The sequence below is a fragment of the Artemia sp. Qi Xiang Cuo genome, chromosome 5 (assembly GCF_049724085.1).
Source record: "Artemia sp. Qi Xiang Cuo chromosome 5, ASM4972408v1, whole genome shotgun sequence".
In the NCBI taxonomy this organism is placed as follows: domain Eukaryota; kingdom Metazoa; phylum Arthropoda; class Branchiopoda; order Anostraca; family Artemiidae; genus Artemia; species Artemia sp. Qi Xiang Cuo.
Window position 1 is genome coordinate 78,609,984 of NC_142798.1, and position 13,620 is coordinate 78,623,603.

Genomic DNA, 13,620 nt, shown 5'->3' on the forward strand with positions numbered 1-13,620 from the left:
GGAGTTAAAGTTGGGGGGCTGCTGCCCCCAAACCCCCGCTTTTGAAGATTCTTGTGTTAAGGCTTTTAATTCCTTAATACTCAAATCAAATGCACAGTAAGATTGTCTTTTTTCAACTATTCTTCAAGCATGTGGGTATATGGCATGTTATCAAAGCAGTGGAGACTTACCTGTAAGCTGAAGGCTGACTGTGATATTCTTCTGGAGATGCCTGTTGAGCTGAAGGATTTAATAGATTGGATTTAAAAAAGAAACTGAGTTTCTTTTTTAAACTTTAAATTTAAGATATACTACTTTAAATTCAATATATAAAAAATTTACCCTGATTGGAATCGAACCCGGGTCTTCTGCATGACAGACAGGAATAGTGACTACTGTACTATCAGAGACTCTTGGTAAATTATTTTTAGTCTCTGCAATCTATTTTTCACAAAAGCAAATACAAACTAAGATTTTCGTTTTTTGACAAAAAAACTTCTGGGAAAGAGCTGGAATTTTTGGAAGCTTGCAGTTGGTCTTGTCAGGTTAAGAGGACTATTTTGATCTACTTTAATAATGAAATACTATGCTTTTAGGAATTTCAAAAATTAACATGGGCTCTTATATGAAAACAAGGTTTTTCATAAATGTAAATTTGGGGGATAATTTTTTTGGTCTGAAAATACCAAAAGGCCCTAACAGGTCAAATTCCGCTTCAAATGAGTCCTCATTCACCCGGATCTGTTGCCAAGTGTGGCATGTAGGCTTGGCTGATAAAAAAAACTTGATATTTGGTTTTTGGAAAACAGGGAAGGAGTGATTGGATTGAGCTGAAATTTTGAGGATAAGCTCCCAGGCCCTAGGAAAGCTTATCCTCTAAATTTCAGCCAAATCGGACAACGTTAAAGGGGGGCTGTGGTGGGAAAAATTAACATGGGCTCTTATGGGAAAACAAGGTTTTTCATAAATGTAAATTTGGGGATAATTTTTTTGGTCTGAAAATATCAAAAGGCACTAACAGGTTGAATTCCGGTTCAAATGAGTCCTCATTCACCTGGATCTGTTGCCAACTGTGGCCTGTAGGCATGGCTAACAAAAAAAAAAAATTGATGAACTTTAAGTGGCTATATTTGTTTTTTGGAAAACAGGGAAGGAGTGATCAGATTGAGCTGAAATTTTGTGGATAAGCTCCCAGGCCCAGGAAAGCTTATCCTCTAAATTTCAGCCCAATCAGACAATGTTAAAGGGGGGCTGTGGTGAGAGGGTTGAAACTTCTGGCCTACTTTCCCCCATGAAGATAAAGTCGGAGGGGGTGAAATTTTGCATGTTTCTTAGTTTGAGCTTAGGCTACAAAATGCAATCACTGCCGTCTCTCTGTGACCACTAGGACTGGAAATTGCTTAACATTGTGGTGGGTTGCCTCTTTAAAGAGGCACAAGTGTGCCTCCTTGATTGTGTATTCCTAGACAAGAGATTACAGCCTACTAAAATTTAAGCACAACAAGGGGAAAAACCTTTTTCTAATTTTGAAGCCAAGGCAAAACCTTCCTCTTACCCATTCACACATTTTAAAATAAGTAAACTATGATATTGACCAGGAAGGGGGAAGCACATCTTGAGCTTCTAATCAGCCTTAGTTCAAATATTTTTTAGGGCTTGATTTTAATGAGGATTGAGTTAATTTAGGAATCCAGGTAAATGGGAATTTAGTTGAATAAGGATTCATTAAACAAAGGCTCAGTTGAATGTGGGTTTAGTTAAACAAGGGTTCCATTACACACACAACAAAAAAAAACATAAAAAAAAAAAATGAATGTATGATAAATTTTGCTTTGGCCCTCACCTTGGCTTTTACTAAATCTGGAAAAGATTTTTCTACAAATTTCTGGCTCATGAATTTTGTTTCTTCTTCACTTGTTTTGAATGAAACACAAATTGTATTTCACAAATTAACTGCAATAGCTTTTATTTTGTGGCATGTTTTTAAAAAACCATATTTGTAAACCAACTGCAATGACAGTTAAAAATTCAACTACAATCTTGTCCAAAAATTAGCACAAGAGAATCAGACTTAACTGAGAAAATAGTCCAAGAGGTCTTTGGGAAATTGAATTCATAAGGACAAATTTTGTCAACTCTATTTATAACTTCACTGTTGAAGATGAAGTTGGGATGTTGATCCAGGATATTTGATTGAGTAGCTCCTTAAGGAGCTTTGAGTAGCTCCTTAATCTTGGTTGCATTGAAGTGGACCATATAGGTATCAGATCACATTCTATCTCTAGGAAATCCAATTTTAAGGAAAAGAACAGTAATCATGTTTATATACAACTGCATGAACCATTGTATTGTCACTAAAATAATGTAGAGTTAATCCCCCTATACATGATGCCCCTGCCATCAACTATAGCATATGATACCAGTTCACCCCTTGTGACCAAGAAAGCATCCACTTGGCTCACATCTGAGCCTGTCTGAAGTACCTTTAAGGTGTTTTTTTTTTGTCATTATTTCATTATGCATATACTAGGATAAGTGTGAGTCCCAGGATACTACCACAAGGAACCCTGTCCTTTATAATAATTAAATAAAAAAAACAAGTTTTTTTTAACTGAAAGTAAGGAGCAACATCAAAACTTAAAACAAACAGAAATTATTCTGTATATGAAAGGGGCTGTCCCCTCCTCAACACCTTGCTCTTTATGCTAAAGTTTTTTATTGATAAAAAAAATAGAGTTGTGAGAAAGTCAAACTTTAGCGTAAAGAGCAAGGTGTTGAGGAGGGGACAGCCCCTTTCATATACAGAATAATTTCTGCTTGTTTTAAGTTTTAATGTCGCTTTTAATTTCCTAGAATTTCACTCCAATTTGATTCAGTCTTGTAAGCACATTTTTTTATGATAGTTGCATGCTTCACACTGGTTTGCCTTTTTTTGCTGATTGTTTCTGAAATCATTACAATGAGATATTTTAAGACTAGCACTACAGGAGTTGTATGATTTCCAAGAGTAAAATTGTCACTACTTGCCAGGTTGAATGTTAGAAATTATGCTTATTAATGTCAACAGAAGGTCCAATAGATCAAAAATTACTTTGCAATCAGTTCAGGTTATTTTGTAAATCTGCTTTTGATCTGATCAGAAAAAGAGCATAATCAGTACATGCTGTGCAGGATAAGTTGTTACCATGTTGTAGAAGAGATGATGAAATGCACTTCAGAATTTTAGAGATTGCATGTTTAAAAAGGATAGGACTAAGAACACTTCCTTACCTCACACTTTTTTTTTATTTTAATTGGTTCTGAAGCTGCCTGTCCATTTAGCATATGCTCTCAAATTTTTGTACCAAAGTTTAGAGTTTTCCCAGCACTTATGCTTACTCCACTGTGCAAAAGAGAGTCCAAATTGCATGTAATGTAAGCCTTTGAACACTTTTGATAGATATACATATAAAGAGGTGACATGGTTTCTTCCATTCCATTAGGACATTTAATAGAAGTCTTTGTGTCTCTCAGCCACCAACATCTTTTCAGAATCCAAGCTGGTCATATCTAAAAAGTCCAATATCTAGTTTGGGGAAAATAGTACATTTGAATGGGCTACATTTACTAAGGATCCAGGGTACACTGATTTGTCTGCAAGATTTATAACCATTGGGTTTTCTGTTTTCTTTCCCATAAATTTTATGAAACCATTTAGGAAAGTTTTTGCACAATACCCTTAGGGATTTACATCTGGAATGAAAGTTAAAGACAAAAATCAAAATAATCAGGTAAGTTTTCAAGGAGCATTGTTGAAAGGTATACAGCGTCTATCCCATTCTCTGCTGTAGGCAGAGCTTTTCTTACAAATTCTAGCCTGTTCCAGTGTGGCAACAGTGCAATGCTGCATCAAAAACATTCAAGCCAGCTAGAAACCTCTTCTTTGTGTTTTTTGCTTATGGCAAGATTCTCATCTCTGTAGATTGCCTATTGGAAAAAGCTTTAAACCAAAACAAAACTAAAACAAGAAGGGATAATACAATGATATCAAACCGTCTGTACTATACTATGGGGAAGAGAAACACCACAGTATAGCCCTGAGGATGATTTGAGCAGGATTGGTTCGGTACAACTGCTGATTAATTGAGATAATATTTCACAACAAAATTTATTTTAAATTTCTTAAAATTTTGCTGCTGTGTATCCTTCTTCTTCTATTTAACATTCTTTCTATTCTTTCTATTTAATTTGTGTATGAAACAGGTCCAAGACAATTCTTCTTCTTGTTCATAAATATCAATGATGATACAATTCTTCTTCACAATCTTCGTAATGATAAAAAATGCTGAAAATTTTGCTTTTATATTTTTGTAATGTCAGAAAATAAGTATATTTTTGTTCTTTATGAATAGTGCTTCAGCTAAGGGATGAAATGTTCAGGATTGAACCCAGAGCCTAAATTAGGCTCTGGGAAGCTTTTTCAAGCTCCTATGTTGGTTTATTTCATTTTTGAAAGGCTTAGAAGATTATATAATATCTTATTTGCATCTGTTTTGTCTCTTTCCAAAGAAAAATCTTGATTATGGTTTGAGTCTGTTTCCCCTCAACTTTATTTTTCGAAAATGCAGTTCTAGTGATTTGATTAGGATTTTGGTAAAATTCAAATATGGGCTTTCCTCTACACTACCTTGCAAAGTAGCTAAGTTAGGCAGATGACATGTTTAAGAATTGACCCAGAGCCTATATTATGCTTGGAAGGTCTGATGCATTTATTTTCAGCCCTTTCCCCTAAAGAGGACTGGGTTCTCATTAACTTGGATAAACTGTGTGTTCTAGAATTTGGAGTTTCATGAACAAATCCACAGCACAGAGGGGATCCAAGGAAAGTGTTTTAGCCTCATAGCTTTGCTAAATTCTGATTTATAAGGTTTTTTAGAGTTTGTAAAAATATTTTGTTGGTTAAAATAATACTAAAACTTCATAATTATGTTTTATAAATCTAGAGTCAAAGAAAAGTAGACCAAAAGCAAAATTAAGAAGAAAATTGTGGCTACTCATTGATCCAACAAGAGCTAATTGAAAATAAAATAAAAACAAAATCTCTAAACAACTGTTCAAAAAACTGGTACTGTAGATTACCAGTTTATTTTTCAACTTTTTCTATTGAATCATCTTGTTAGCCAATAGGGGAGCAAGCAATTCTTTTAAAATTTTACTGATTAGCATGGTTTTTGTAATTTCTTTTTAGTGTAGGCTCTTTGCAGAGAGAGGGAGAGAGAGAGAGAGAGAGTCGCTCTCTTTACAAGAGTGACTTTTTACAAAAGAGTGGCATTTTGTTAGTCAATAGGGGAGCAAGCAATCCTTGCAAAATTCCACAGCTGAGCATTTTTTTACAATTGCTCTGAGTTTCCAGGCATCTTGCAATGGGCAAGTGTCAAATTCTCCCTTTTTGAATTCCTTAAAAAGTCCTATATCACACTGTTTGAGAATTTTGCTCTCTCATTATTATCCCAATCCTCGAGTACGCCTGTCCCGTTTGGCATCCTGGCTTTTTCAGGAATCGTTGGACAGAATAAAGAAGGTAACCAAAAAAGGTACACATCTTTAGTTGAGGATGAAATCCCTTATATCTTCCTTCTTTGCAGAGCCTATTTAGTTGCAATTAAGGAGATGTGAAAAAAAAAATTGTTTATGTATTGCCAAAAGGCCAATCTATAACCCCCAGACAAATTATCTTTTCTTTAGTCATTTTTACCTCTGATAACCTAGTCTTCATCACTCTGCCTTGATAAAAATCCAATTTTTATTCACATTAAATCTTCAATAGAAAAATGTATAACAACAAAAACATCAAAGTTCATAACTAATTAAAAAGGAAAGTGTCATGCATAAAAGAAAAGAATAAGATTAAAAGAAAGTAAGTAAAATATTATATACAAAAACAACATGTTCCCAATAACTGCTTTATTTACAAAATTTGAAAAAAAACTACACAATGAATGGTTATAAAAAAGAAAGATGGGAGGGGTTTATCTATTTAATATCTCAATTATATTGGGGAGAAAAGTTTACCTATATATTTCTGTTGAATCTTTTCTTCAGGTCCAAATGGATATTTTTGGGAGGGAAGACTAATGGAGGGGAGGCTTAGAGAAGAAACGATTACTTTTTGTCTCACTATAGCCTATAACTGAAATGTTAAATAAGCTAATATCCCTCCCCCTTCTTTTGTTCCTTGTCCTTTAGTGTAAAGTTTATTATAATTGTTTTGGACAAACCAGTGTTGTCAATTTACGAAAAGTAGGTGCGGGTTCAAAATATTGAGGGGGAGGAGGCAATTTTTTTCCAATTGACAGCACTGGGCCTCAATTTTTCTAATTTATTTTAGTATTTATATTAATCATTTTACATATGAAAGATTTTGCTTTTAATTAGTTTTGAAGGTTTGCTTTTTTTCTTTGCTTGAAATAAGAAGTAAATATGACTGTAGTATTCAGCTTTTGATTTACTTGAGAAAACAAATATTTTCTGGTTTTAAGCAGTGTCATCATTAGGATCCATCTGTTGTTTTGTTTTTTACAATGAGCACAGATAAAATTCAGGATTCCTCATTATACAGTTTTGGCAGGTAATAAATCTATATTATTATATATTATATTATTATAATATAATATATAATAATATTGTTTTTTTATATTTAATTTCTGATCTTCTTTTAAATAATGCTTGGAAGTCCGGCGTCCCCTTCATAGCAATGTCCCTTCCCCCATGAAAACTTCCTTCATGGAAAGATCCTCCCACATAACATTTTTTACAATGAGCACAGATAAAATTCAGGATTCCTCATAAATTATTTTCTTTAAGAACAGCCTTTGATTCTTATAATCTATTATTTTCTCAATTACAGTCTATTATGGAATATAATGGTGGTTCTGTGGTGGCAATGACTGGAAAGGAGTGTGTTGCAATCGCGTCAGATTTGAGGTTTGGGCAGAGAATTTCAACTATAGCTTGTAACTTTACAGTAAGTACAAAATATTTGTTTTCATATTATTTATCTCCCTTTTTAAACAGTTTCTGCAAGCAAATTTCTTACATACAGCTTGTTTTGTTTCTCAAAACAAGCAAAACTATGTGAGCCTCTCTATTGTTTCACAAGAGTAGGGAGTTCATGATAGTTTGATGGCCAAGTAACTGGCATTGTAAATTAAATACTGTTTCTTTCTTAGCTCAAGTCACTAAAATAATATTTGCCACTTGGAATGTTTTCATGGTCAATGCAATATCATTGACTTGGTAAAGAGTTATGCATCGTGAAAAGTAAAATTCAGCATATACACATGTTATTTAACACTGTTGAAAGATTAGTACGAGACGCTGGACTAAAATTGCTTTATTATAGCATCCTTGGTATTTATGCATAATCGAAGCCCTTAACTATAATAACACCAGCTATAACTAAACGGAAAGCAGGTCGTCCTCGTCTGGGGTGGAAGGACGTCATAAAGAAAGATTTAAAGGAAATGGGAACCTCGTGGGAGGGTGTAAAAAGGGAGGCTTTGAATAGATTGGGATGGAGGAGGAGCGGGCGTAGCTGTGTTGGCCTCAGGCGGCTTGGTGCTGCGGTGAGTTGTTAGTAGTAGTAGTAACTATAAATAAACTGTGGTGTCAATTCATGAGAATTTAGGGAGGAGGTGGCGAAATGTATTTTTTAGAACCTAACAGGGGGGATTTGGCATTTTCAATTTTTTCAATGATAATATAAAAAAGACCTTTTTACAATGAAAATTCTAAAAAAAAGGCGTTTTTTAAAATTGGCACCACTGAATTTTAAATGGCACTCGAAAAAATGACATTCGAATAAATAATAAATTTACCTTTTAATGAACTGGAATTTATAATAAATTAGGGTTAACTACCTCCTCCTCCTCCCATTTCTAATCGTGTAAAGGCTATAGTTTCCTTTGTACTTTACTGAAAACGAGATAAATATTTTTATTGGTATTTTTGATGTTTATTTATTCTTAAAAAATATAATACTAGATAAAGAAACCAATTTGATTAGGCCAGTATGTATAATAATAATAAAAAAAGTGACAGGTATTTGGACCAATATTAGCGCTTTTTTTAAAATTAATAAAAAAAAAAATTACAGAAAATTATGTTTTTCAAAGAAAAGTAAAGTAATTATTAAAATTAACATAAGGATATACAAATACCTTTTGAAATTAAAACACAACACGACCAGAAATTAATGTTAAAGAATAAATGAAACCCAAAACGACATTTTATATAATTAGCAGTATGATCTTTCCCTATCTCACCCATTATAAAAACCCGGACCGAGTGCTCCAGAGAACGTATAAACATAAGCGGCATTAGATCTTTTCACGGGTAGACAAAGAATAATCACCTACGGAACAAGTACTGACAAAACCACTTGGCCGGCTCACCAATAAGTGGACAATAAGTGCACAAATAAGTGGGAAGAGCTTTTTGTTCGCACCGAGAATGAAGAGCCAGAAATCATCTGCGGTAAACTTACTGGATAATTATATGAACTGTACCCAAAACGAACAGAAATTAAATAAACAATCATAGCAACAACCATACAACAAGTAATAATATAAATTAATTAAAAGATCTTAAAGCAATTAACGCTTAAACTGAAAATAAAAATCAAGCTTAAAACGAAAACAAAAGTTTTTCTATGAATGCATAAATGAAACTTAAAACAAACAGAAACTAAATAAACAATCAATGCGAAGAAACATACTGTATATAATAATGTATATGAATAAATAAATCTTAAAACGAGTAAAACTTAAATTGAATATGCAAATCAAGTTTGAATCGAATAAAAATAACTACAAACAAGAGTTTGGGTATCGCCACACTGCAGATGCCTAACACCTACTGCGTCATTGGTGCTTTACTGAAAACAATTCTTTGAAATATTTTCACTTTTGTAACTTTAAGAAATCAAAAATTAATTAAGATTTTAGGGAATAAATATCAGCACATGTATATTAAATTGACAATGCACATTTTTTTTCAATAAACTCATTTGAATTTTTTCAGTTAAGTACAAAATATATTCTGGCTTTTAGAAACCACAGGGGTTTTAAACCCTACTCACATTAATTTATGCTCGTTTTGAGTTTGACTTTAATATTTATTTTAATTTTTGTTCGTTTTAGGTTTCATTTATTTACTGATACTGATTTTGGATAGGTGTTTTCTTGGCAGATTGAATGATATTCTAGACACCGGGCGCTGAAAAAGAGAACCATACCATGACGGAATTGGATTGATTAAAGACTTAGCCTAACATCCAACGTCTATACTGACCTTACAGATTCAAGAATACAAATGGCACATTGCTTGCGAGTGGTGGAACGCTCCGAAACTTGACATTTTATTATATTTTGGTGTTTCATGCAAGAAAATGCATGTTCCACAAAGTTTGAGGTGCAGTTTTCCGCTCAAATAGAAATGCCTAGAAGCCATAGAGTGGTTTCATAAGAAACTAACACGATTAGTTACAGAAAATGGCAGAGTTAAAAAAAAATGGCAAAACTATATGAGTCTTGAACAGTCTTGGAAAGTATAAACAAAATCAAATTGAATGTTAGATATATAATGATATTAATTGTTGACAGATCCATCAGTTCAAGATTTGTTTTCACTGTAATTTTATTTTCCTTTTTAATGCTTTAAGAACTGGAAAATAACAAATTTGTAATATAGGAGTAATTCGTTTTCAGTGAAGCACCAATGACGCAGAAGGCTTTAGGTTTTTACAGTTAAAGAAGGGGGCAGTACCCAAATTTTGCTTGTAGTGAAACTATATTTTTCTTGACCAATCTTGAAAAGAACTAATAATTTAAACTGAATATTTGACGCATAATGATATTAATTGCTGAAAGATCATTAGTTATAAATTTTAGTGTAGTTTTAATACTTATTTTCAATATTAAGCACAAAAGGAAACATATGGAATATAACTCGTTTTTAGTAAAGCGCCATTGACGTAATAGGTTTTAGGCTTTTGCAGTGAGATGACACCCAAACTTGTTTGTAGTTATTTTTATTAGATTCAAGCTTGATTTGCATATTCAATTTCAGTTTCACTCGTTTTAAGATTTATTTATTCATTTACATTAATATATATTGTATGTTTGTTCGCATTGATTGTTTATTTGATTTCTGTTTGTTTTAAGTTTCATTTATAATTTAATAGCAAAATATTTTTTTTCATTTTAAGCTTGATTTTCATATTCAATCTAAGCATTATTCGCTTTAAGATCTATTTGTTCATTTATATTATTACTTGTTGTATGTTTTTTGCTATGATTGTTTATTTAATTTCTGTTCGTTTAGCGTTTCACTTATTTATTTATTCTTATTTCGGATAGCTGTTTGATTCGTAGATTATACGAGCTTCTATACGAAAAGTATTGAAAATGTGAACTGAAGACCAATAGAAATGATATGACATCGAGAATGGGTAAACACTTAAATACCTAAATAGACCTTTTAAATCGAAAAATACAAATAACTCTTGTATGTTCGTGGTGGAACACTCCGAAACTTGACATTTTATTATATTTCGGTGTTTTATGCAAGAAAATGCATGTTCCACAAAGTTTGAGGTGCAGTTTTCCGCTCAAATAGAAATGCCTAGAAGCCATAGAGTGGTTTCATAACAAACTAACACGATTAGTTACAGAAAATGGCAGAGTTAAAAAAATGGCAAAACTATATGAGTCTTGAACAGTCTTGGAAAGTATAAACAAAATCAAATTGAATATTAGATATATAATGATATTAATTGTTGAAAGATCCATCAGTTCAAGATTTGTTTTCACTGTAATTTTTATTTTCATTTTCAATGCTGTAAGAACTGGAAAATAATAAATTTGTAATATACGAGTAATTCGTTTTCAGTGAAGCACCAATGACGCAGAAGGCTTTAGGTTTTTACAGTTAAAGAAGGGAGCAGTATCCAAGTTTTGCTTGTAGTGAAACTATATTTTTCTTGACCAATCTTGAAACGAACTAATAAATTAAACTGAATATTTAATGCATAATGATATTAATTTCTGAAAGCTCATTAGTTCAAAATTTTAGTGTAGTCTTAATATTTATTTTCAATATTAAGCACACAAGAAAACATAGGTAATATAACTCACTTTTAGTAAAGCGCTATTGACGTGATAGGTTTTAGGCTTTTACAGTGAGGTAACACCCAAACTTGTTTGTAGTTATTTTTATTCGATTCAAGCTTGATTTGCATATTCAATTTCAGTTTCACTCGTTTTAAGATTTATTTATTTATTTCCATTAATATATATTGTATGTTTGTTCGCATTGATTGTTTATTTAATTTCTGTTCGTTTTAAGTTTCATTTATACTTTAATAGCAAAATATTTGTTTTCGTTTTAAGCTTGATTTTCATATTCAATCTAAGCATTACTCGCTTTAAGATCCATTTATTCATTTATATTATTACTTGTTGTATGTTTTTTGCTATGATTGTTTATTTAATTTCTGTTTGTTTTGGGTTTCATTTAGCCTATTCTTTAATAGTAATTTCTGTTCGTTTTGAATTTGAATTTTAACACTTATTTGTATCTCCTGAGCTTAAGTTTAAAATGGCCTTTACTTTTCTTTGAAAAACTTATTTTTCGGAAAGTTTTTTTTAATTAATTTTTGTTCGTTTTTGATTGCAAAAAGTTTCAAATTTTTATGACATGGGGGGGGGGGTTGCTTACTGTCCGATTATTCTTGAATTTAAAAAACGGATCTAGAACTTTCAATTTAAATCGAATGAGGCTTTTATTAAAGTCTTTACGATTACCTCTTTGATAAAAACCTTATATATGAACAATAGACAGCTTGCATAACTTGTGGACAGCGATTGACAACAATGAATGGATTGAAAAAATAGCTCCAATAAGGGGGTTTAGACCATTTCACTTGGTGACCCAAAGGGATCACGACTGTTTGGAATTGACCTTAATAGGATTTTGTGTGCCGAAGAAATTTTGCATCTATCACAGAGTATGTATTTTAACCTTATAATTGGATAATTATAATAGATTTCGTATGTGTTCTTCCCACACAAAACCCCTTCCCAGAAGTTATAAACCCCCCTTAATAAGTTATGCCCCAGGGCATAACTTACAACGCCTACCCCTGGGCCATGGTGGGCTGTGTCGACACCGAAGTTTTTTGTTATCATAACTTTGAAATATTTTAACAAAATGTCTATCTCAAAATTTTTATCTGATGCATTTAGGGCGGGGAGGAGGGAGAGGGGCTAGTTGCCCTTCAATCTCTTTTGACTCTAAAAAGTGAACAAGAACTTTCAATTTTCAATCAAATGAGCCCTCTAAAGTTTATACGAGCATCCCTTCCATAAGAAATAATATGAAGGATTCGGACAATCCTTAAATTGCAACCCATGCGCTAATGGCTGTGGGGGATTTTAAATCCTCGAAGATAATATTTTCTGAGCCTACAACTACAATTAATAAACTGACAGTCTCATACTTTTAAGTGGAGTTGTTTGTGGGAATAGTGGACATGAGAGGATGGTTAGTTGCCCTCAATCACCTTCGACTATTAAACAGAGTCCGATGACTCGAACTTTACAAGCGCCTTAGCCTTTTTTGAAGTTTCTATAATCACGCCTTCTATAAGAGCCTTATATGCCCCCAGTGCATAAATTAAAACCCTTGCCCTGGGGACTGTAGGGGAGTGCCGACCTCAAAAGCATAGATCCTACCTGATAATCAGTTATGCTGGACTAACTGGCTATCTCAAAATTTTGATTGGATGTGTTTGGGAAAATGATGGTCTTGAGGGGGGCTAGTTGCCCTCCAATCATTTTGGACTTTGAAAAAGGGCACTATCCCTTTGAATTTCCAATCGAATGTGCCTGTTTTGAAGTTTCTACGACAACGCCTTCTATAAAAACCTTATATGCCCCCAGAGCATAACTTAAATCCCTTGCCCTGAGGGTTGTGGGGGATTGTCCTCCTCAAAAACATATTTTCTATCTGGAAATCAACTACACTGACAAAAATGGCTATCTCAAAAGTTTTATTGGATGTGTTTGGGGAAATGATGGGCTTGGGGGGGGGGCTAGTTGCCCTCCAATCACTTTCAACTATTAAAAAGGGCACTAGCCCTTTAATTTCCAATTGAATGAGCCTGTTTTGAAGTTTCTACGATAACGCCTTCTATAAAAAACCTTAGATGCCCCCAGGGCATAACTTAAAACCCTTGCCCTGATGGTTGTGGGGTAGTATCCTCCTCAAAAATATATTTTCTATCTGGAAATCAACTACGCTGAACAAAATGGCTATCTCAAAATTTTGATTGAATGTGTTTGGGGGAATGATGGGCGTAGGGGGGGGGCTAGTTACCCTCCAATCACGTTCGACTATTTAAAAGGGCACTAGCCGATTTAATTTCAACTTTAATTAACCTTTTTCGAAGTTTCTACAATAAGACCTTCTATCAAAACCTTGTCTGCCCCAAGGGCCTAACTAAAAACCCTTGCCCTGAACGTTGTGGGGGAGTGTCCTCCTCAAAACATATTTTCTATCTGGAAATCAACTACGCTGAACAAAATGACCATCTCAAAATTT

At 33.3% G+C, this 13,620-nt stretch overlaps 1 protein-coding gene across 1 annotated transcript in view; it reads left to right on the top strand.

The window, feature by feature from the left end:
• The window catches only part of Prosbeta3 (proteasome subunit beta type-3), a 63,535-nt gene that overhangs the window by 2,125 nt on the left and 47,790 nt on the right, over positions 1-13,620 (top strand). The window contains exon 2 of the mRNA XM_089089020.1: positions 6,866-6,982. Within this exon, the coding sequence (XP_088945146.1) occupies positions 6,866-6,982 (117 nt within the window). The remainder of the gene's footprint in view (positions 1-6,865; positions 6,983-13,620) is intronic.